At 50.0% G+C, this 24,840-nt stretch overlaps 1 protein-coding gene across 3 annotated transcripts in view; it reads left to right on the top strand.

Moving 5' to 3' along the window:
- The window catches only part of MYO1G (myosin IG), a 96,817-nt gene that overhangs the window by 44,222 nt on the left and 27,755 nt on the right, over positions 1-24,840 (top strand). For 2 of the 3 annotated variants that reach the window (XM_083406167.1, XM_083406168.1), the window contains exons 17-21: positions 310-533; positions 2,443-2,587; positions 13,052-13,156; positions 14,412-14,525; positions 15,929-16,083. In XM_083406167.1, the coding sequence (XP_083262293.1) occupies positions 310-533; positions 2,443-2,587; positions 13,052-13,156; positions 14,412-14,525; positions 15,929-16,083 (743 nt within the window). Of the gene's footprint in view, positions 1-309; positions 534-2,442; positions 2,588-13,051; positions 13,157-14,411; positions 14,526-15,928; positions 16,555-24,840 lie in introns of all 3 variants that reach the window. The other variant, XR_014503656.1, reaches the window with a different exon arrangement.

Genomic DNA, 24,840 nt, shown 5'->3' on the forward strand with positions numbered 1-24,840 from the left:
AAGTAGATAAATAGGTACCGCTCCAGTGGGAAGGTCAATGGCGTTTCTGTGCCCTCTGGTTTCCGTCATTGCGCCAGAAGCAGTTGAGTCCTGCTGGCATCAGGACCCGGAAAGCTGCCTGTGGACAAACGCCGGCTCCCTTGGCCTGAGAGGGAGCCTTTGACTGGACTTAACTGTCCAGGGGTCCTTTACTTTTTACCTTTTTTTCCATCGGCACCCGGAGGCTGGGTGCAGGGAGAGTTTGGTGCTGGTGGTGGGGTGGTTGTCATGGCTTGGCTGGCCCTGATTTGACTCGTCCGTCCCATGCAGGCCTGGAGGGGCGCCCTGGCCCGAAAGCGCTGCCGTTACCTGCGGGCTACCTACACCATCATGTCTTACTACAAGCGCCACAAGGTGAAGTCTCACCTGCTGGAGCTGGTGGAGAGGTTTCAGGCGGTACGCAGCATGGCGGACTACGGCAAGGGCGTGGAGTGGCCGGAGCCGCCAGCCGTGCTGGCTCAGTTCCAGGAGAACAGCAAGCTCATCTTCCGCAGGTAACAGCAGAGGGCGCCCTGCCCAAATACCTTTTTGATTGACGGAGCCCGTGGCAGATCTTGAGTTCCGATCTGCGGCAGTGCAGATGCAAGGATTGTATCCGCTTGTGTTTTGCTCTGAGGAGGCCCCCTGAAATGATTGGGTATGGCTGACTTTGACCTCTCCGTTTCAGAGCAAAACAGATCTGGATAGCACCCTCCCATGCCGCATGGGCCAAGCCCAGCCAAGCAGACTTCGGCTGGATCTACACTCACCTTTTAAACGTCGTTAGAACGATACTAAACAATATTGTTCCAAAAAACCCAAGGCATTTGGTTTCTCTTTCGCTTCTTTTGCCGCATGTCAGTCAGTCAGTCAGTCAGTCAGTTTTATTCCACATAGAATCATAGAGCTGGAAGAGACCACAAGGGCCATCGAGTCCAACCCCCTGCCAAGCAGGAAACACCATCAGAGCACTCCTGACATATGGTTGTCATGTACCCAAAGGCTGCCACAATGTACACAGAATCATTCAACAATGAAAAGAAAATATACTGGATTGATACAAAAAAACTTAAAACATTTATATTATCAAGACATTACCTACTCTAAACAGAGCTATAAAAGTACCTTCAGGGAATTGTTCAGGGAAGTTTTGAATATGTGACATTTTAGTGTATTTTTCATCTTTGTTGGAAGCCGCCCAGAGTGGCTGGGGAAACCCAGCCAGATGGGTGGGGTACAAATAATAAATTATTATTATTATTATTATTATTATTATTATTATTATTATTATTATTATTACCTTAATATACAAGTTAAGACATTAAACAATAAAATTTATAAGCTAAAATTATCACATGCCCGCTAATATATTAAAAAATTAATGTTCATTAATAAAATGTGCAATTATATTCGGAGTTTGGTGATAAAGACAGAATATAGCTTGAGGTAGATAGGGTCAAATAAATTCATCTCCTTTACATTTGGTGGCTATCTTGGCTATATAATTTTCCTAGCGGCAGTTGCAAAGAGTGCTACACGCCAGGTCACATACTTAGCTGTGTCTGCGAGGAGATATAAAATCATGTCAGAGGGGTTCTGGCCAGGGGACCTTGTCCTTATAGGTGCTAAAAATCGTTCTCCTGCTTTGTTATATAAGGGGCAGTGCAATCTACTGTATGATCTTTGCCGTACGATCTACCTGGTTTGTGGGGGGAGGGGAGCTCTTGACCACCCTCTGGCGTCACCTTTTAATAATGCAGTTTTAACTTTGAAATAGAATGTCATGTGGCTATACAGTGGAACCTTGGTTCTCGAACTGAATCCGTTCTGGAAGCCCGTTTGAAACCCCAAAACAATTTGAAAACCAAGGTGCGGCTTCCGATTGGCTGCAGGAGCTTCCTGCACTCAACCGGAAGCCGCGGAAACTGCGTCAGACGTCCGGTGTCCAAAAAACGTTTGCAAAACCGGAACGGTTAACTTCTGGGTTTTCGCCGTTCAGGAGCCCGTTTGTTCGTCAACTAAGCCGTTCGGGAAGCAAGGGTTGGACTGTATAGTTACCAGAACCTTAACTCTTTTTTAGCGTTAAAAACCACACGTGTAGATCTCACCCACTCTCTCTCTCATAGAATAAAGTTCTTTCTGATGTTCAGTCGGAACCTCTCTCTCAGCTTCTCCCGGGATCTCTGGGGTTACAGGGTCTTCTTGGTGGTGGCGCCCACCCTGTGGAACGCCCTCCCTTCAGATGTGAAGGAAATAAGCAGCTATCTTCTTTTTAAAAGACATCTGAAGGCAGCCCTGTTTAGGGAAGTTTTTAATATTTAGTGCTGTATTGTTTTTAACACTTGATTGGAAGCCGCCCAGAGTGGCTGGGGAAACTCAGCCAGATGGGCGGGGTATAAATTATTATTATTATTATTTCTCCAGGTGGCGAGCCAGACAGATTGTGAAGAACATCCCTCCCTCCGACATAGACCAGATCAAGGCCAAAGTGGCGGCCCTGGACGTCCTGCAAGGCCTGCGGAAGGACTGGGGCTGCTCCAGGACCTGGGGGAGGAACTACTTGGTGTCGGTGAGTGTTTCCGGAAGTGGAGGCGAGAAGCTGTTGCCGTGCCATTTCGGCATCCTCCTGCGCAGTTGGTGGGTGGTGGCCCTTGGGAATGGCAGAGAGAGAAGGTGGAGAGCCCAACTGTATCATAGAATCATAGAATACTAGAGTTGGAAGAGACCACAAGGGCCATCGAGTCCAACCCCCTGCCAAGCAGGAAACACCATCAGAGCACTCCTGACATATGGTTGTCAAGCCTCTGCTTAAAGACCTCCAAAGAAGGAGACTCCACCACACTCCTTGGCAGCAAATTCCACTGTCGAACAGCTCTTACGGTCAGGATGTTCTTCCTAATGTTTAGGTGGAATCTTCTTTCTTGTAGTTTGGATCCATTGCTCCGTGTCCGCTTCTCTGGAGCAGCAGAAAACAACCTTTCTCCCTCCTCTAGGTGACATCCTTTTATATATTTGAACATGGCTATCATATCACCCCTTAACCTCCTCTTCTCCAGGCTAAACATGCCCAGCTCCCTTAGCCGTTCCTCATAAGGCATCGTTTCCAGGCCTTTGACCATTTTGGTTGCCCTCCTCTGGACACGTTCCAGTTTGTCAGTGTCCTTCTTGAACTGTGGTGCCCAGAACTGGACACAGCACTCCAGGTGAGGTCTGACCAGAGGCGGAGCCAGAGTCAGTGACAGGCAGGGCCAGGGCCCAATGACCAGGCAGGGCCTTCTTTTGTCCCTGCCCTCCTCCCTGCTGAGTCTTGCAAGCAGCAGCTGGTGTTGTAAGCGAGCCTGCAGTAAATCACACTGAGGAGGCGAAATTAACCCTTTACTGGAAAATACACGTCGAAGCAGTTCACGGCGATAAAAACCGAAAGAAGGGAAAACCAGACATCAGCCAGTGGTTGTGGAAGGACTGCAGGACTGCTGTCCTGCTCGTGAGTTGGGGATAAACGGAGCAAACCTCCCCACTCAGGGCCTTGTAGAGGCCCGGGCCAGGTAGATAATGTGCCCCCCTTTTTTTTACCCTGCGGATGATGATAACAACAACAACAACAACAACAACAACAACAACAATAATAAATTTTATTTATATCCCGCCCTCCCCAGCCAAAGCCGGGCTCAGGGTGCCTAACAACAATCAAATAATCCAACAATCAAATAATCCAACATTCTAAAAACATTTCATTATAAAAATTAATTAAAATCAAATTAATGGCAACCGTAAAGCAAAATTCTGTGCAGGTTGCCAGAGGAGGGAGTCAGGCTGGGCCCTGGCCAAAGGCCTGGTGGAACAGCTCTGTCTTGCAGGCCCTGCGGAAATATGTCAAGTCCTGCAGGGCCCTAGTCTCTTGTGACAGAGAGTTCCACCAGTTCGGGGCCACGGCCGAAAAAGCCCTGGCTCTAGTTGAGGCCAGCCTAACCTCTCTGAGGCCTGGGACCTTCAGGATGTTTTTATTTGCAGACCGTAGGTTCCTCTGTGGGGCATACCAGGAGAGGCGGTCCCGTAGGTACGAGGGTCCTAGGCCGTGTAGGGCTTTAAAGGTTAAAACCAGCACCTTAAATCTGATCCTGTACTCCACCGGGAGCCAGTGCAGCTGGTAGAGTACCGAGTGAATGTGATCCCGCAGCGAAGACCCCATAAGGAGTCTCGCCGCAGCATTCTGCACCCACTGGAGTTTCTGGGTCAGTCTCAAGGGCAGCCCCACATAGAGCGAGTTACAATAATCCAGTCTGGAGGTGACCGTCTCGTGGATCACAGTGGCTAGGTCAGGGCGAGACGGAAGTCTTATAAATAAGTACAGTGGTGCCCCGCAAGACGAATGCCTCGCAAGATGGAAAACCCGCTAGACGAAAGGGCTTTCCGTTTTTTGATGCGCTTCGCAGGACGAATTTCCCTATGGGCTTGCTTCGCAAGACGAAAATGTCTTGCGAGTCTTGAGATTTTTTTTCGCTCCCCACCCCCTTTTCTAAGGCACTAAGCTGCTAATAGCCTTTTAGCAGCTAATCCGCTAAGCCTTTAATAGCCGCTAATAGCGCTAATCCGCTAATCCGCTAATAGGGTTGCTTCGCAAGACGAAAAAACCGCTAGACGAAGAGACTCGCGGAACGAATTAATTTCGTCTTGCGAGGCACCACTGTATATAAATAATTTTGTGAATATGCTGACCGTGGCCCCCTTTGGAGGCCTGGGCCACGTGGCCCATATGGCCCCCCCTCTGTCTGGGCCTGCTCCCACTCATCCCCCCTTACACTTTTTGGATGCTGCCTTCCAGTTGCCATAGTAACTGCAGAGCTTTTGAAAAAGCCCAACCTCCTCCTCCTCCTCCTCCTCAGCTCATCCATTTCCCCCACACACACTCTGCAAACCCCCCCCCCGTGATAAAACCTCTCTTCCCTTCTCCTCTACAACCCCTGCCTCACCTGAATCAGCCCCCCCCTCCTCCCAAATTCAGAAGAACCTTACAATTCAGCATTTTACTAGCCTTGGGGGAATAACAGAATCGTAGAATTGGAAGGGACCCCCAGGGGCCATCTATTCCAACCCCCTTCAATGGAGGAATTGCAACTCAAGAAACCCCGACAGATGGCCACCTGACCTCTGCTTACTCTTCCTAAAAGTTGCTGAGAGACCCCCGGTTTCACTCAGAAAGCTACAATTCCCAGAGTGGTCTCCCAAGCAAATCCCTCTTCTCAGAGGACTCTGGGAACTGTAGTCTCCTCACAACTATCAGAGCCCTTTAAAACAAACTACAGTTCCCAGCATTCTTTGGTCTTGGTGGGGGGGAAGCCCAGGCTGTTTAAAGTGGCGTCATACTGCTTTAACAATATGGTGTAGGGCTGCAATCTCTACCTGCAGTTGTTTTCTCGGCCGCCGAGACCATATAACACCGGTCTTGAAAGACCTACACTGCCTCCCAGTACGTTTCCGAGCACAATTCAAAGTGTTGGTGTTGACCTTGAAAGCCCTAAACGGCCTCGGTCCTGTATACCTGAAAGAGCATCTCCACCCCCATCGTTCTGCCCGGACACTTAGGTCCAGCACCAAGGGCGTTCTGGCGGTTCCTTCACTGCGAGAAGCCAAGTTACAGGGAACCAGGCAGAGGGCCTTCTCGGTGGTGGCGCCCGCCCTGTGGAATGCCCTCCCACCAGATGTCAAAGAGAAAAATTACTACCAAACTTTTAGACGACATCTGAAGGCAGCCCTGTTTAGGAAAGCTTTTAATGTTAATATGTTATTGTATTTTAATATTCCATTGGAAGCCGCCAATGTGGCTGGGGAAACGCAGCCAGATGGGCGGCGTATAAAAAATAAATTATTATTATTTATTATTATTATTCTCTAGTATTTGGTGCAAGAGCATTGCGATTGGAACAGGGAAAGCTAGCAAGAATCAGCTGAGGGAGGGAAGCTCTAGATCTGTGGTTCCCAGGTTTTCCGGATCCATAAACTCTTTTCCTGATGCCCCTTCCCCTACCATATAAAAAGCGTTATTGAGGTAGCTCAGTTGGTAGAGCATATGAGACTTTTTATCTGAGGGCCATGAGTTCGAGTCCATGTTGGGTGAAGTACCAGCGTTGCGGGGAGTTGGACCAGATGAGGCTTTTGGTCCCTATGGGATGATTCCACTCTGAATTAGGGGTTTGTGTGACCCGCTAAGGAAGGTGATGACAAAGGAAAATTCAAAACAGGAGCAATTAATTGCACGTTTATTCAAAACCCAATTAGAACTCTCCAGTTTAATTCATTCAACAAAACTGACAGACTTGATCCAGGCATACCAGACTTTATCAAAGGCTGAGGGTCAGTTATACCTCCAGTATATACCCCCCTCGAATGCTGGTGGCGCTGTGGGTTAAACCACAGAGCCTAGGACTTGCCAATCAGAAGGTCGGCGGTTCGAATCCCCGCAACGGGGTGAGCTCCTGTTACTCGGTCCCAGCTCCTGCCAACCTAGCAGTTCAAAAGCACGTCAAAGTGCAAGTAGATAAATAGGTACCACTCCGGCGGGAAGGTAAACAGCGTTTCCGTGCGCTGCTCTGGTTCGCCAGAAGTGGCTTAGTCCTGCTGGCCACATGACCCAGAAGCTGTACGCCGGCTCCCTCGGCCAATAAAGCGAGATGAGCGCCGCAACCCCAGAGTCGGTCACGACTGGACCTTATGGTCAGGGGTCCCTTTACCTTTACCTATATACCCCCCTCGGACACGGGTGGCACTGTGGGCTAAAACTGACAGACTTGATCCAGGCATACCAGACTTTTCAAAGGCTGAGGGTCAGTTATACCTCCAGTATATACCCCCCTCGGATGCTGGTGGCGCTGTGGGTTAAACCACAGAGCCTAGGACTTGCCGATCAGAAGGTCGGCGGTTCGAATCCCCTCAACAGGGTGAGCTCCCGTTGCTCGGTCCCTGCTCCTGCCAACCTAGCATTTCGAAAGCACACCAAAAAGTGCAAGTAGATAAATAGGTACCGCTCTGGCGGGAAGGTAAACGGCATTTTTGTGTGCTGCTCTGGTTCGCCAGAAGTGGCTTAGTCATGCTGGCCACATGACCCGGAAGCTGTACGCCGGCTCCCTCGGCCAATAAAGCGAGATGAGCGCCGCAACCCCAGAGTCGTCCGCGACTGGACCTAATGGTCAGGGGTCCCTTTACCTTTTTATATACCCCCATGATGCCCCCTTGCCTTTTAGTGGCTCCCCACCCCCGGCCAAAATATTCCCGCTGACCACTTTGAGAGCCACCGCTCTAACTGATGGGCTTTTTAAGTTTTGAAAAGATCAAGGCGAAGGGAGGAAAGGTGACACGAGGGAATCTGTAAAAACAACAACAACCGAGACACCTCAAATGTGCAAAGAGGGTGAATACAGGGAAATTGTTTATTTATATCCCACGGACGGCGCAAGGCAGTAAACAACAGAACAGAGAGAGATGTGAAAGACTTTGCCATGAAACATTTATCAAAGCAATCCATAGCAAGCTATAAAAAAACCCAGCAGCCGCCTGCCTAAATTGCTGGAACCCTAAAGGAGACATAGAGCATCGTTTCACAGCTTCCCGGCGTGTCTTTCATCCGCCTTCCTCCAAATCCTGATGGAGGAGAAGGAGGGAAGGTTGGCGGGATTGTTTGCTGAGAATCTAAAACTGTTATCGGAGCTTCTTTAGCTTGTGCGGGGGGAGAGCAGAACCCACAGCTATTATTTTCTCAAAATGCTAGAGTGGATTCATTTAGACCAGAGAGGTGGACGGCCGTTAACTATATCAAGTGAGGACTCCCAACCCAAATAGCCATTTTTGTGCATGAAGCTCAGGCAGTGGCGTAGCGTGGGTTGTCAGCACCCGGGGCAAGGCAAGTAATTTGCGCCCCCACCACCCGCTGCACTGTCCCTCCCCCAGATAGTCCCTCGCTCTCTCTCTCCGCACCGCACGCCTGGCACCCTCCCCTCCACAGTGGGCGGCGACCCGGCGGCTCGGATCGGATTCGCACAGCCAGCACTGCAGTGAGAGAGAGTGAGTGAGCCAGGTAGGGGCAGAGAGCTGCAAGTGCGAGCGCACCCCACCCCCCAGACGTTGCGCCCGGTGCGGCCGGCCCCCCCTGAACCCCCCACGCTACGACACTGAGCTCAGGTAATAGCTATCCAGGGTCACTTCCCTTTCGCTAGGGTTTCATCCTGACCTGTTTGCACAATTTTTTTCAGGGATTTGGTCTGATTTGTTTGCGGGGGAAGTTAGATAACACCATCCAGCTGGGATGCCGCTGGGGGAACGGCCAGGTGACCCCGGTGTGTGTGTGTGCTTGCTTCAAACTACAATTTTTTAATTCTATGACCTGTTTAGGGATGGTGGTGCTGTGGGTTAAGCCACAGAGCCTAGGACTTGCCGATCTGAAGGTCGGCGGTTCGAATCCTCATGACGGGCTGAGCTCCTGTTGCTCGGTCTCTGCTCCTGCCAACGTAGCAGTTCGAAAGCACACTAGTGCAAGTAGATAAACAGGTACCACTCTGGTGGGAAGGTAAACGGCATTTCCGTGCGCTGCTCTGGTTCGCAAGAAGCAGCTTAGTCATGCTGGCCACATGTCCCGGAAGCTGTACGCCGGCTCCCTCGGCCAATAAAGCGTGATGAGCACCACAACCCCAGAGTCGGCCACGACTGGACCTAATGGTCAGGGGTCCCTTTACCTTTACTATGACCTGTTATGGAGCATTCGTCCCTATTGGTCTGTGGGGAGATTGACATTGCCCCCAGCAATCATTAAACCCACACTTTCCAGTTGGTGTGTTGCTTTCCTCCACAACTCCCATCTCCTGCGGGGGCGCAATTAGTGCCAGCACCGTCCGTTAAGAGTTTGGGTGTAATCTTCGACACCTCCCTTTCCACGGAGGCACAGATTGCAGCTATAACAAAGGCAGCATTTTTTCATCTCCGCCAAGCTAAGCAGTTGGCTCCTTACCTCTCTTGCCCTGACGTAGCCACTGTGATCCACGCGACGGTCTCCTCCAGACTGGATTACTGTAACTCACTGTACATGGGGCTGCCCTAGAGACTGACCCAGAAACTCCAGCGGGTGCAGAATGCCGCGGTGAGACTCCTTACGGGGTCTTCGCCGCGGGATCACATTCACGCGGTGCTATACCAGCTGCACTGGCTCCCGGTGGAGTACAGGATCAGGTTTAAGGTGCTGGTTTTAATCTTTAAAGCCCTATACAGCCTAGGATCCTCGCACCTAAGGGACCGCCTCTCCTGGTATGTCCCATGGAGGACCTTACGGTCTTCAAACGAAAACATCTTGGAAGTCCCGGGCCACAGGGAGGTTAGGCTGGCCTCAACCAGAGCCAGTGCTTTTTTGGGTTGAACGCTCTGTCCCAAGAGATCAGGGCTCTGCGGGACTTGACGTCTTTCCGCGTGGCCTTCAAGACAGAGCTGTTCCACCAGGCCTTTGGCCAAGGCACAGCCTGACCCCCTCCTTTGGTAATCCTCATAGAACTCTAACCCAATGGTTGCCATTAATTTGACTCTGAATTGATTTTAGAATGAATTGACCCGGCTTCAGTGGGTAGGGCGGGATATAAATTTATTTATTTATTTATTTATTTATTTATTTATTTATTATTTATTACAAATTTGTAGTGGGTTTCTTGACCACTAATTCTGCAACCTGAATTCTGCTGTTGTGCAGTTGAAATTCCACCCACAGCCCAGTCAGTAGCAGGGGCACAGGAAGAGGGGTGTGGTCCCGCCTGGGTGCCATCATGGGGGGGGTGTAACAAAATGGCGGCTGAACTCGATGCTGCCTGTGTAGTGGAACCGAGCGGGGTTGAGTTTCACCGCGACACCGACGCATCCCCTTGCCACTTCTGTGGCCTGGTGCATGGGCAGTTGGCCAGACTCCGCTCTACCTGGCCGTCCATGCCCCATCCTCGCTCGGCTGCTGTGTGTGTGTCTGTGTGGTTGCAGTCGAAGCTGTGCTGCTCACGGGGCAAGGCAGAGTCCTTTCGAAGGCGGCCCTGGTTAAGGGAAGTTGTTAATGTCTGAGGCTGTATTATTTTTAATATTCGGTTGGAAGCCGCCCAGAGTGGCTGGGGTATAAATAATAAATATATTATTATTATTATTCGTCATTGGAGACATTTGAGAACCAAGGTACCACTGTACCACTTAGACTGTACTGTACCACTGTACAGTGGTACATAAGGTTAAGTACATAATTCGTTCCAGAGGTCCGTACTTAACCTGAAACTGTTCTTAACCTGAAGCACCACTTTAGCTAATGGGGCCTCCCGCTGCCGCCGCACCGCCGGAGCACGATTTCTGTTCTCATCCTGAAGCAAAGTTCTTAACCTGAAGCACTATTTCTGGGTTAGCAGAGTCTGTAACCTGAAGCGTATGTAAGCAGAGGTACCACTGTAATACTTTTTGGGGTGATAGTGCCACTGTATTCTGCTCTGGTCAGACCTCACCTGGAGTACTGTGTCCAGTTCTGGGCACCACAGTTCAAGAAGGACACTGACAAACTGGAACGTGTCCAGAGGAGGGCAACCAAAATGGTCAAAGGCCTGGAAACGATGCCTTATGAGGAACGGCTAAGGGAGCTGGGCATGTTTAGCCTGGAGAAGAGGAGGTTAAGGGGTGATATGATAGCCATGTTCAAATATATAAAAGGATGTCACCTAGAGGAGGGAGAGAGGTTGTTTTCTGCTGCTCCAGAGAAGCGGACACGGAGCAATGGATCCAAACTACAAGAAAGAAGATTCCACCTAAACATTAGGAAGAACTTCCTGACAGTAAGAGTTGTTCGACAGTGGAATTTGCTGCCAAGGAGTGTGGTGGAGTCTCCTTCTTTGGAGGTCTTTAAGCAGAGGCTTGACAACCATATGTCAGGAGTGCTCTGATGGTGTTTCCTGCTTGGCAGGGGGTGGACTCGATGGCCCTTGTGGTCTCTTCCAACTCTATGATTCTATGATAGAATGCAAATTTTGGTACGGTTCTTTAAAATAAAAATTAAAAACCCTCTCTCGGAATACTATGGGAGCTGCATGGACTTAGGAGCTAATGAACACGTGTTCGCCTAACATGGATCGATCCATCTGTCCTTAGAGAGGAGGAAAACTGAAATGCAGGAACCGATGAGGAATTGCCAGCCAAATCTTCAGCCGGCAGAAGGCCTCTCTTTTCGCGAGATTCAGCTGTATTCCCAAGCCCAAAGCTGGCTGGCGTGGAAGACTCTAGCTGCCCATGTGTTCCCCACTCGCCGCCTTGGTGACAGTGTCACCTGCCTTTGTTTATCCCTTGAAACGGGATTCCTGAGTCATGCCAGGCCTGCTGAGTCAGCCCAAGCCCACACACCGGGCCGAGCAGATGAGTTTTCACCCACAGCTGAGTCCTGCTGCCTCGTGGGCTCCGGGTGGGGTGGTTTGGGGAGGCTGCCGAAAACCACCCTGATAAAGAAGACCGGTACATCTGTTCAGGGAGCTTGAAGATGCTGAGAGCAGAAAGCTCCGTATGAGGAGGAACTTTTCTCATGCACCGTCTCCATGGCGACGTCTCCCCCAAAATCCTCTAAGTCGGGAGCAAGAGGCTGTGTGGGTGGCTGGCTGCCCCTGCAGACGTTTCCGGCACTCGCTAGCTGTGGAATCGTACTGCGTTAATAGGTTAGCCTCCGCGCATGCACACACAGGCGAACGCCCAGTTTCTTACAGAGGGAGAATTGTTACCTTGGTTCAGAATCAAGAGATAAAGCGGCGGGGGGGGGGGGGAGATGTTGCCATCTTCGGATGCCGTTGTCAAAAGCAGCATGCTCCCAAAAGGCGGGGTTGAAAGGAAGGCCTTGTAATAAACAAAAAATCTGCCCTTGTTCCCTTATGGGGGACACAAAAGCCCTTATAGAGTCCTTTGTAGGTTCGCCATCAGTCGGAGAAAATGACAGAGGCCAACCAGAGAATACTGTGAAGCAAAGTAGCTCGTAAGCCTGATCTTTATTGATCTGTTGCAACAGGGTGCTCCCCTCACACGCAGAAAAGGAGGAGGACCCAGAATCAAGGTGTGCCCACCCTTATATAAACATATTAAATCGCCTTCCCTGGAGCTCAAGACCACCCCTCCATACATCATACATACATCACAGAAGGGGTGTAACCCAAGACCACCCTCCACAAACGTCATTTGTTGTTGTTTAGTTGTGTCCAACTCTTCGTGACGCCCTGGACCAGAGCACGCCAGGCACTACTGTCCTCTACTGCCTCCCACAGTTTGGTCAAACTCATGCTGGTAGCTTCCAGAACACTGTCCCACCATCTCGTCCTCTGTCGTCCCCTTCTCCTTGTGCCCTCCATCTTTCCCAGCATCAGGGTCTTTTCCAGGGAGTCTTCTCTTCTCATGAGGTGGCCAAAGTCTTGGAGCCTCAGCTTCAGGATCTGTCCTTCCAGGGAGCACTCAGGGCTGATTTCCTTCAGAATGGAGAGGTTTGATCTTCTTGCAGTCCATGGGACTCTCAAGAGTCTCCTCCAGCACCAGAATTCCAAAGCATCCATTATTCGGTGACCAGCCTTCTTTATGGTCCAGCTCTCACTTCCATACATCACTACTGGGAAAACCACAGCTCTAACTATATGGACCTTTGTGAGCAAACCAGTGATTTTTTAGGGAGCAGGCTAGCAGGCGGGGCACATGACTTACATCATAGGAGCCTACACAACACAAAACGCTGTTGCTGTATGTAGGTTTGGTTTTATTTGTTTTTTATCTTATATTTTGGAAATGTACATCCAGGTTTCCCCCCTTTAAATGATTTCAGGGAGTCGGTCCAGTCTTCCAAAAGAAGCCGAACCCCTTGAAGGGACCCCTCAATATTCTTGTTTCATAATTATTATTTCCCCGCCCTCCAAATGGGAAAATAACAATTGCCAGTAATAAAGGGGGGACACAATAATTTGTGCCCTTCTCTGCCCTACTCCGGCCACCCAGCTCACGATCTCTCTTTTAACTCTTCCAGGTGGTGGAAAACCCTACAATGGCCGACCAGTTTGCCAAACGGGTGTCAGCCCTGAAGGAGAAGGTGCACTTCCGTTCCGTGCTGTTCTCGTGCCACGTCCGCAAGGTGAGCAGCTGGCAGAAGCAGAGACTGCTCCTCTGTCACTCCCTCCTGACTCAACGCAGAGCATCAAATGCACCGCTGAGCTAAATTGGGTTGAGAGCAATTTCCTTTCAAATCTCAGGGCGTTTCGTACTGCTAATTCAGGTGTCTTGGGGACTTGGCCAAACCACCAGCTCTGTTTTCCCCTCCTGCCTTTCTGGTGGGTCAGTGATCCAGGTGCCATAAGAAAACTGCAGAGATTGCGCAGGATAGTGCGCACCCCGGAAATGATCTCTTTCAGCTTCTGCCTTCTGGAAGAAGATACAGGGTTATAAAGACTAGGACCAGCCGCCTGAGAAACAGTTTCTATCCAAATGCAATTTTGGTTTTTAACGCAGTCTCTAAGGGACACGGGTGGCGCTGTGGGTTAAACCACAGAGCCTAAGACTTGCCGATCAGAAGGTCAGCGGTCCAAATCCCCACAATGGCGTGAACTCCCGTAGCTCAGTCCCAGCTCTGCCAACCTAGCAGTTCGAAAGCATGTCAAAGTGCAAGTAGATAAATAAGTACCACTCTGGCAAGAAGGTAAACGGCGTTTCCATGCGCTGCTCTGCTTTCGCCAGAAGCGGCTTAGTTATGTTGGCCACATGACCCAGAAAAGCTGTCTGTGGACAAACGTGGGCTCCCTCGGCCAGTAAAGCGAGATGAGCGCCGCAACCCCAGAGTCGTCCGCGACTGGACCTAACGGTCAGGGATCCCTTTTTAAGGTGCTAAAGGTAAAGGGACCCCTGACCATTAGGTCCAGTCGCAGATGACTCTGGGGTTGCAGTGCTCATCTGGCTTCAGTGGCGTAGCGTGGGGGGTGCAGGGGGGGCCGGCCGCACCGGGCGCAACATCTGGGGGAGGCGTGCTCGCACTCGCAGCTCTCTGCCCCTACCTGGCTCACTCACTCTCTCTCACTGCAGTGCTGGCTGTGTGAATCCGATCCGAGCCGCCGGGTCGCCGCCCACTGTGGAGGGGAGGGTGCCAGGCGTGTGGTGTGGTGCGGAGAGAGAGCGAGGGACTATCTGGGGGAGGGACAGTGCAGCGGGGGGGGGGTGCAAATTACTTGTCTTGCCCCGGGTTAGGGGGCGCAAATTGCTTGCCTTGCCCCGGGTGCTGACAACCCACGCTACGCCACTGTCTGGCTTTATTGGCCGAGGGAGCCGGAGTACAGCTTCTGGGTCATGTGGGTACTCTTGCCCAGTGTATCATTACTGACGATGTTCTCTCCTTGCAGATCAACCGCTGTAACAAGAGCACAGACAGAGCCATCCTCATCACAGACCAGCACCTATACAAGTTGGAACCAAGGAAACAGTACAAAGTGATGAAATCAATTCCTCTGAGCATGGTAAGAGGGACCTCTCCTGGCAATGGGCTCGGGGAGGTGGTGTGGTGAGCTGCTTTCGTGGTAGTTAAGGTGGTAACCTTTCACAAGGCTGTCGCTGTTTCTGCAAACATCTTCTGCAACCTGCCATCGGCACAACTATAGCGGTGGATTTTTATAAGATGGTCCAATCTGTTGGGATGTTGCTAAGGAAGCGGGGGCAATTGGCAAGCCCCCAGCTGGCTCCAGCCCACTGGCCAACATGCCAGTCGAACTCCAGTCCTGTTAGGATATTTCCGTTCCACCTTAAAAGGGAGCAGGCTTTGAGTCACAGAGTCTGCGTATTTCCTGTTTTCACAGGATGTTTATGTTGTGTCTTTGCTTTCGTCTCTCTCTCTGCCGGAACTCTCAAGCAGGCAGTCATGTTTTTCTTTGTTCTGATCAACGCTGAATAAACTTGTAAATCATGCTCTCCTGACTGCATCTTTCGCTGTGCTTTATCTGCTGATAAGAGCGTGCATCGGCTCTGGAATGTGGGAAGCTATTTCTGGAGCTCGTGTCGCTAATTGCTGATACTGCGTGTCTACGGGAGATCAATGGAAGTCCGGAGACGACGTGGAGTCAAGATGGACTATGTCTCCCTGGCAGTATCCCAACAAGTCCTTGGTGCAGCATGAATCTGTGACCCAGAGCTTCAGAATCTGGGCACGCAACTCAGCAGAGTAAACGCACAACAGAAGTGGCAGGGAGAGGCTGTGTAAAGCATATTCACAAGCAGTTTGTTCAGCGCACATTAGGACAAGAGGAAAAACATGTCTTCTCCCCTTTGCGTCCAAGCAAGCAGCGTAAGCAAAAGCTATACACACAAACGGAAGTTCCCAGCAAGCTGTACTGGAGTGTAAACAGACATGGTGTAAGTCCACCAAGAATGAGTTGCTGTGCTCATTAGGCCTGGCGAAGTCTATGGAGATCGTGTTTTTACTAACAGAGTTAACTCCAACTTTGAACTGTGTGAACTGGCCTTCTCGGTAGTGGCGCCCGCCCTGCGGAACGCCCTCCCATCAGATGTCAAGGAAATAAACAACTACCTGACTTTTAGAAGACATTGGAAGGCAGCCCTGTTTAGGGAAGTTTTTCATGTTTGATGTTCTATTGTGCTTTTAATATTCTGTTGGGAGCTGCCCAGAGTGGCTGGGGAAACTCAGCCAGATGGGCGGGGTATATATAATAAATTCAGAGGTTGAAGAGGCAATATTCCGGTCTTTTGGACACGGCCCTCATCAATCCAGCTGGCCAGACTTGCAATGGTCTCTCTGGTACCCGTCTGGTTGTTAAGTTTAGACCTTGTTTCGTACTTGCCTTGGCCACCTAGTTTCCACTTGGAGGGGAGGCGCTGAAACCTTTTTGCGATTTGTCTCTCTCGACAGGTGACTGGGATGAGCGTGACCAGCGGTGTGGATCAGCTGATTGTATTCCACACCCAGAACCACGACGGCCTGGTGGTCTGCCTCCACAAAATGCAGCCGGAAAATGATGGCCGTGTCGGGGAGTTGGTTGGCGTGATGGTGGACCACTTCAGGAGGTGGGTGGCTTTTAAAGCAAAATAAATAAATAAACTGGTGTTGATTGATTGCAGCACGGAGTCAGAATACAGCTGTGGTTGCATCTGCACCTTCTACTGAAAGTACAACCCTAGGAACTGTACAGGTGAAACTCAGAAAATTAGAATATCGTGGAAAAGTTCATTTATTTCAGCAATTCAACTTAAAAGGTGAAACAAATCTATGAGATAGACTCATGACATGCAAAGCGAGATATGTCAAGCCTTTATTTGTTATAATTGTGATGGTCATGGCGTACAGCTGATGAAAACCCCAAATTAACAATTTCAGAAAATTAGAATATTAAATGAAACCAGCAAAACAAGGACTGCAAATAGAGCAATATTTAGTCGTTTAGTCGTGTCCGCCTCTTTGTGACCGCCTGGACCAGAGCACGCCAGGCACTCCTGTCTTCCACTGCCTCCCACAGTTTGGTCAAACTCATGCTGGTAGCTTTGAGAACACCATCCAGCCATCTCGTCCTCCGTCAAGCTGCCCTGGATACAGATTTGACCTGCGCTTCCATGGACAGCTGTGAGTCCAAAATGACTCCCAGGCTGCGCACCTGGTCCTTCAGGGGCACAGTTACCCCATTCAGGACCGGGGAGTCCTCCACACCTGCCCACCTCCTGTCCCCCAAAAACAGTACTTCTGTCTTGTCAGGATTCAACCTCAATCTGTTAGCCGCCATCCATCCTCCAACCGCCTCCAGACACTCACACAGGACCTTCACTGCCTTCACTGGTTCTGATTTAAAAGACAATCCCGTGTCCTTGATAGATGGCCCCCCCTCCCCGTCGGCGGTGGGATTAGAGAGAGCTGCTCTTGACCCAGTGACCCCCCGGGGCACCCTAATGCAGATCTGAAGATGGAGGAGGCTCAGGAGTCTGAGCTGGGATTAGGAGTGGCGGTAGGACTGACCCTGGCACACACGCAGAGCCCCTTCTCTGGGCTCGCACATTGATTCCCGAACGGGGTTCCGAGAGCAGGCTTCTGAAGTATGCCTGGCACAATGACTTCGCTTTGGGGGTATGCACATTAATGAAGTACAGTATTTTTTGCTCTATAAGACTCACTTTTCTCCTCCTAAAATGTAAGGGGAAATGTGTGTGCGTCTTATGGAGCGAATGCAGGCTGCGCAGCTATCCCAGAAGCCAGAACAGCAAGAGGGATTACTGCTTTCGCTGCGCAGCGATCCCTCTTGCTGTTCTGGCTTCTGAGATTCAGAATATTTTTTTTCTTGTTTTCCTCCTCCAAAAACTAGGCGCGTCTTATGGTCTGGTGCGTCTTATAGAGCGAAAAATACGTGATGGAGACAAAAAAAATGAGAAAGTTGGAGGGCAACAGAATGCGTAAAGGTAAAGGGACCCCTGACCATTAGGTACAGTCACGGACGACACTGGGTTTGCGGCGCTCATCTCGCTTTACTGGCCGAGGGAGCTGGCTTACAGCTTCCGGGTCATGTGGCCAGCATGACCAAGCCACTTCTGGCGAACCAGAGCAGCGCACGGAAATGCCATTTACCTTCCCGCCGGAGCGGTACCTATTTATCTACTTGTACTTTGATGTGCTTTCGAACTGCTAGGTTGGCAGGAGCTGGGACCGAGCAACGGGAGCTCACCCCGTCGCAGGGATTCAAACCGCTGACCTTCTGATTGGCAAGCCCTAGGCTCTGTGGTTTAACCCACAGCGCCACCTGCGTCCCTGCCTTGTAAAAACAGTGGGAAAAACAGGTGTTCTGCCCCTGAGCCTCAGCCCTTCCCTCAAATAAGTGATGCTTCCTTATTACCAACTATCTCAGTATTGCCTACATTGGCCGGCAGCAGCTGTGCATGGATTTTAGGGGAAAGGACATTCTCAGGTGCCGAGATTGCATCTATGTGCTCTGCCCCTGAGCCACCTCCCTTGCCTTTAGGGCTGAGCTTCATTTCAATAGAGCTTGAACCTCTCAATCTCAGGGTTGTGGGTTCAATCCCCACATGGGGCAAGAAGAACAGAAATGAGAACAGAAATCGTGCTTCGGTGGCGCGGCGGCAGTGGGAGGCCCCATTAGCTAAAGCGGTGCTTCAGGTTAAGAACAGTTTCAGGTTAAGAACGGACCTCCGGAACGAATTAAGTACTTAACCCGAGGTACCACTGTAAAATAGTTGTTTATTTCCTTGACATCTGATGGGAGGGCGTTCCACAGGGTGGGTGCCACCACCGAGAAGGCCCTCTGCCCTGGTTCCCTGTAACTTCGCTTTTCACAGTGAGGGAACCGCCAGAAGGCCCTCGGAGCGGGACCTCAGTGTCCAGGCTGGATTCCTGCATTGCAGAGGGTTGAGCTGGGTGACCCTGGTAGCCCCTTTGGACTCAGTAGAACACGAACCTCTTAATCTCAGGGTTGTGGGTTCAATCCCCACATGGGGCAAAATAAGAATAATAATATAATTTATTATTTATTCCCCAGGCACTCTGGGTGGCTTCCAACCGAATATTAAAAACAATACAGCGTCAGACATTAAAAATTTCCCTAAACAGTGCCGCCTTCAGTTGTCTTTTAAAAGTAACATACAGTGGTACCTCAGGTTACATACGCTTCAGGTTACAGATTCCGTTAACCCAGAAATAGTGCTTCAGGTTAAGAACTTTGCTTCAGGATGAGAACAGAAATCGTGCTCCGGTGGCGCAGCGGCAGCAGGAGGCCCCATTAGCTAAAGTGGTGCTTCAGGTTAAGAACAGTTTCAGGTTAAGTACGGACCTCCGGAACGAATTAAGTACTTAACCCGAGGTACCACTGTAAAATAGTTGTTTATTTCCTTGACATCTGATGGGAGGGCGTTCCACAGGGCGGGTGCCACCACCGAGAAGGCCCTCTGCCCTGGTTCCCTGTAACTTCGCTTCTCGCAGTGAGGGAACCGCCAGAAGGCCCTCGGAGCGGGACCTCAGTGTCCAGGCTGGATTCCTGCATTGCAGAGGGTTGAGCTGGATGACCGTGGTAGCCCCTTTGGACTCAGTAGAACACAAACCTCTTAATCTCAGGGTTGTGGGTTCAATCCCCACATGGGGCAAAATAAGAATAAGAATATAATTTTTTATTTATTCCCCGGCCACTCTGGGCGGCTTCCAACCGACTATTAAAAACAATACAGCGTCAGACATTAAAAATTTCCCTAAACAGGGTCGCCTTCAGTTGTCTTTTAAAAGTAAAATACAGTGGTAGCTCAGGTAACATACACTTCAGGTGGGACAAAATAACAACAACAACAACAACAACAACAACAACAACAACGCCTGTGGGCTCCTCTACGATTCCATGATTTTGAGGACCTTTCAGAGGCCTGGAGCAGCGTGATTTGTAACCATGTAGAACTCCAATAATCAACCACCCGAATTGGCAGAGAGAGGGGAAGGGAAGCCGGGTGAATGCAAGCCTGGGTCCTTCGCCGTTGCAGCAGGTGACAGATGGGCTCCTTCTCTGGGAAACCCCCCATCCTTGCAGGGTCGAGCCATTGCCATCTGTTGCGGCAGCTGCAGGCACGCGCCGGGACACTGACCAGGTGCAGGAGAAGAAAGGAGCGATGGCGAAAGGGGAGGGAGGGCTGGAAGGAAGGAGGGGGGGCTGGACTGTTTGCTGTGCGTCCCCCCGGAGCTTCACAAAGGGGATTGCGAGAAATTACTGCACAGGGCTGGCAGGTTGGCAGTGATGGACTGCAAGGCAGCTGTCAGGGCTGGGCTGGATTAGCAGTGGATTTCTGGCTTCTCCACATCCGAAGGCAGCAACACTGAGACACCAGTTGCTGGAAAACACAGGAGGTTGAGAGCGCTCTTGCGTTCAAATCTTGCTTGCGGTTTCCCACGAGGGGCATCCGGTTGGCCACTGTCAAAAGGCTGGACTCGATAGACCGCCTTTGGCATGAACCGGCCTGCTCCTCTTGTGTTCTGATGTGGATGTGCACAGCAGATTTGAAAGTGGGGCATCTTGTTTATATATCTCATCCCTGCTACTGAACTGTGGCCCTTCTCTAACTACCGTATTTTTCGCTCTATAAGATGCACCAGACCACAAGACGCACCTACCGTATTTTTCGCCCTATAGGGTGCACTGGCCCATAGGATGCACCTCAATTTTTTTTGGGGGGGGGGAAATGAAATGATTGGCAAGCCCTAGGCTCTGTGGTTTAACCCACAGCGCCACCCATGTCCCTGCCTTGTAAAAACAGTGGGAAAAACAGCTTCCCCCGACCCCAGCCCTCAGAACAGGCTGCTATCCGCAAGCCTTGTGAGCCCGGCAGCAACTCCCGCCGGGCTCGCAAGGCTTGCAGACACCTGCGCGAAGCACGGGGCGCCCTCCGGAGGGCGCCCCATGCTTCAGGCTGCAGGCTGCTGCCCGCAAGCCTTGCGAGCCCGCGGGAACTCCCACCGGGCTTGCAAGGCTTGCGGATAGCTTCCTGAAGCCTGGAGAGCGAGAGGGGTCAGTGCGCACCGACCCCTCTCACTCTCCAGGCTTCAGCGAAAGCCTGCATTCGCCCCATAGGACGCACACACATTTCCCCTTCATTTTTGGAGGGGGAAAAGTGCATCCTATAGAGCGAAAAATACGGTAGTTTTTGGAGGAGGAAAACAAGAAAAAAAATATTCTGAATCTCAGAAGCCAGAACAGCAAGAGGGATCGCTGCACAGTGAAAGCAGCAATCCCTCTTGCTGTTCTGGCTTCTGGGATAGCTGCGCAGCCTGCATTCGCTCCATAGGACGCACACACATTTCCCCATACTTTTTAGGAGGGAAAAAGTGAGTCTTATAGAGCAAAAAATACGGTATATCGATTCTTTTGTTCCTTCGAAGCCTGCTTTTCCCTCCATTCTTATGAATCACGACAACAGCAGTTCTTTTTTTATATATATATATTTATTAGTTTTTCAACATATCATTTTCAACAATAACTAAACATACTTTCATATCTCATACAATTTTTTTTACTTCCATCCATCACATCTGAAAATTTTCCAATCTACTCACTTAATATACATTCCTTGCTTCCACTATTAAATTTAAATCTCATAACTAATATCTCTGTTCTTCCTCTACATTGCAATGTTTAATACATTTCTCCTTACAAAACGTCTTGTAGTCCTACTAGCGTAATTTGTCGATTACAGTTGCTCTTCAAATAATTCGTGTATTTCTTCCAGTCTTCTGTGAATCTCTGGTCCCGCAGGTTTCGAATCCTTCCTGTCATTTTATTTAATTCTGCGTAGTCCATTAATTTTGTCTGCCATTCTTCTTTCGTCAGAAGGCAACAGCACTTCTTTGCCGGACATGCCTGAGCTGATCTCTCTCTCCGCATTAAAGCCTTTAGCCCAGAGCTTTCCAAACTGTGTGCCGTGACGCATGTGCCGGCGGCAGTGTGCAAGTGTGTCCCCCATGCTCCTCCTGGGCGTGGAAAGGGGTTAGTTTGACATGGGGGAGTCCGAGCCCATGTCCCAGGCCATCACAACAGGTTGCTTCGCCTCTGACACTAAGTAGAAGAGTAGAATTATTGCCACCTGACCCCATCCCACTCACCATTCACCCCTCCCTCTCTTTTCTCCCTAACCTGACTCTCTATGCAACACTCATGTCTCACAACAAATGAAACTGATCTGTAGAAAACACAACTTGAAAAAAGAGGCAATGCATGTATTTTTGTAAACGAAGAAATACACGTGTGTGTTTTTTTAAAAGGAAAGGGGTTAGTTTAACCTCTGGTTTGCCAATAAAACTGAATGACTGTGTCACAAAATGATGCATGTCTAAATAAAAGTGCATCACCAACATGAAAAGCTTGGAAATCTTCACATGGAGATTTAAGGAATAGAATGTACTTCATAGGTCAGGGGTCAGCAACCTTTTTCAGCAGGGGGCTGGTCCACTGCCCATCAGACGATTTGGTGGGCCGGACTATATTTTGGGGGGGAAATGAACGAATTCCTGTGCCCCACAAATAACTCAGAGATGCATTTTAAATAAAAGCACACCTTCTACTCATGTGAAAACACCAGGTAGGCCCTACAAATAACCCAGAGATGCATTTTAAATAAAAGGGCACATTCTACTCATGTAAAAACACGCTGATTCCCGGGACGTCTGAGGGCCGGATTGAGAAAGCGATTGGGCCGGATCCGCCCCTGGGCCTTAGGTTGCCTATCCCTGTCATTGAAGGCTTCTCAGCAGAGGTTGGACAGCCATCTGTCAGGGATTCTGTGGCTGTAGCTCCTGCATTGCAGAAGTTTATAGTTGACCCTTGGGGTCCCTGCCAGCCCTACATTTCTGCAATTCTATGCTTCATGGATCTGAAGTCTGTGATCTCCAGCCCAAAGGAAAAAAACAAGAGGTCTTTGGAGGAGGAGCTGGCCATGGTACTGAATCTTCTTATTTTTCTTCTTTGGTCATCACTTGTGGCTGAGTAAGATTGTCTTCCATGAACATGGTTTTAACAGTGAGTCCGTGAGTGACTGGGGAGGCCAATTCTGAATCCACACGTCCTTCCACAGTGGGGACATTGGTTTCCAGGTGGGAGTTGATCACGGTGTGGATTTGCCAAGCGTGTCTTCCTCTTAGCACATTTCTCCCTTGTGTCCTGAGTTCGAGTGTCTTCAAAGCCCATGACACCTTTGGTAAAGGCTGTTCTCCAATTGGAGCGCTCACAGGCCAGTGTTTCCCAGTTGTCGGTGTTTATACTACATTTTTTTAGATTTGCCTTGGGAGAGTCTTTAAATCTCTTTTGTTGACCACCAACATTACGCTTTCCATTTTTAAGTTGGGAATAGAGTAGTTGCTTTGGAAGACGATCATCAGACATCCGCACAACATGACCAGTCCAACGAAGTTGATGTTGAAGAATCATGGCTTTGACACGGGTGATCTTTGCTTCTTCCAGTACACTGGCATTAGTTTGCCTGTCTTCTCTAGTGATGTGTACACTTTTTTGGAGACACCGTTGATGGACACTCTCTGGCACTGAATAGCAAAGTCCTGGCAACATACATAGGATGTTGCCTTATACCAAATCAAACCACTGGTCTTTCTTGTCAACTCCTATGGTTCCCAATTTTTTTCAGCCCACTGCCCCTTGGTTCCACAAACTCATCCCCCGTGCTCACCATAAAAAGCCTTATTCAGAACAGTGGCTTGCGTGACCCACTATGGAAGATAAAGGTAAAGGGACCCCTGACTGTTAGGTCCAGTCGTGGCCGACTCTGGGGTTTTGGCGCTCACCTTGCTTTATTGGCCGAGGGAGCCGGCGTACAGCTTCCGGGTCATGTGGCCAGCATGACTAAGCCGCTTCTGGCGAACCAGAGCAGCGCACGGAAACGCCGTTTACCTTCCCGCTGGAGCGGTACCTATTTATCTACTTGCACTTTGACGTGCTTTTGAACTGCTAGGTTGTCAGGAGCAGGGACCGAGAAACGGGAGCTCACCCCGTCGAGGGGATTCGAACCGTCAATCTTCTGATCGGCAAGGCATCCCTGCCTTGTAAAAACAGTGGAAAAAACAGGTGTTCTGCCCCTGAGCCGCATGGAAGAGCACTTTGACGTACTTGCACTTTGACGTGCTTTCAAACTGCTAGGTTGGCAGGAGCAGGGACCGAGCAATGGGAGCTCATCCCGTTGCGGGGATTCGAACCACCGACATTCTGAACGGTAAGTCCTAGGCTCTGTGGTTTAACCCACAGCGCCACCCACGTCCCCACTATGGAAGATAGCAACACAATAAAATTCAAAACAGTAGCAATTAATTGCATGCTTATTCAAAACCCAATTAAAACTATTTAGCTTAATTAATTCCACAAAACTGATGAACTGCAGGTCCGAGATCTGCCTTTCCCCGAGCCGAGCTCCTGCTCGCATCGACAGAAGGCCTCCAGAGATAGTGGCAGGTCCCCAGACGAAGTGGACATCCCACTTTGCCACGTGCCAGAGCAGCCTCTTTATCTGTAAGGCCAGAAGCTCCTGTGTGTATTTTTAATTATGGCTGGGAATAAATAGTGCATAATTAACGCAAGCCGCATGAAATTTGTGCGAGGAGGCTGGACGTGTCGCACTCACCCCCCTGCGATGCTGTTTTGCGCCGTTTCCAAGTGCCAGACGCGAAGCGACAGCTCTCCGGAATGCGATCACCTGTTAGCGGAGTCTTTAATTTGCACTTTTAAAGATTTGACAGCGGGAAAACGTGTCCTGACAAAATGAAGGGGCTGCTGTTAAGGAGGGAATTGCCTCCATCTGTGGGGCCCGAAGCTTGTGCCCATGTATTGTTTTTTACTTATAAGATTCCTTCGCCATAAGGGGCAAGGGCGGGAGACAGCAGCACACAGAGAATCGTCGACTTGGAAGGGACACCAGAGGACATCTAGACCAACCCCTGGCAATGCAGGAATCACAACCACTGATGGGTGGCCACCCAACCTCTGCTTAGAAACCTCCAAGGAAGAAGAGTCCATTGCCTTCTGAAGTAGTCTGCTCAGGTCTTACTGTCAGAAAATTATTCTTTTTTTAAAAAAATCATTTTACAGTGGTGCCTCGCAAGACGAAAAGAATCCGTTCTGCGAGTCTCTTCGTCTTGTGGTTTTTTTCGTCTTGCGAAGCAAGCCCATTAGCGGATTAGCACTATTAGCGCTATTAGCGGCTATTAAAGGCTTAAGGGATTAGCGGATTAGCTGCTAAAAGGCTATTAGCGGCTATTAAAGGCTTAAGGGATTAGCGGATTAGCTGCTAAAAGGC

Source organism: Podarcis tiliguerta, assembly GCF_965153285.1.
Source record: "Podarcis tiliguerta genome assembly, chromosome: 12".
Classification (NCBI taxonomy): domain Eukaryota; kingdom Metazoa; phylum Chordata; class Lepidosauria; order Squamata; family Lacertidae; genus Podarcis; species Podarcis tiliguerta.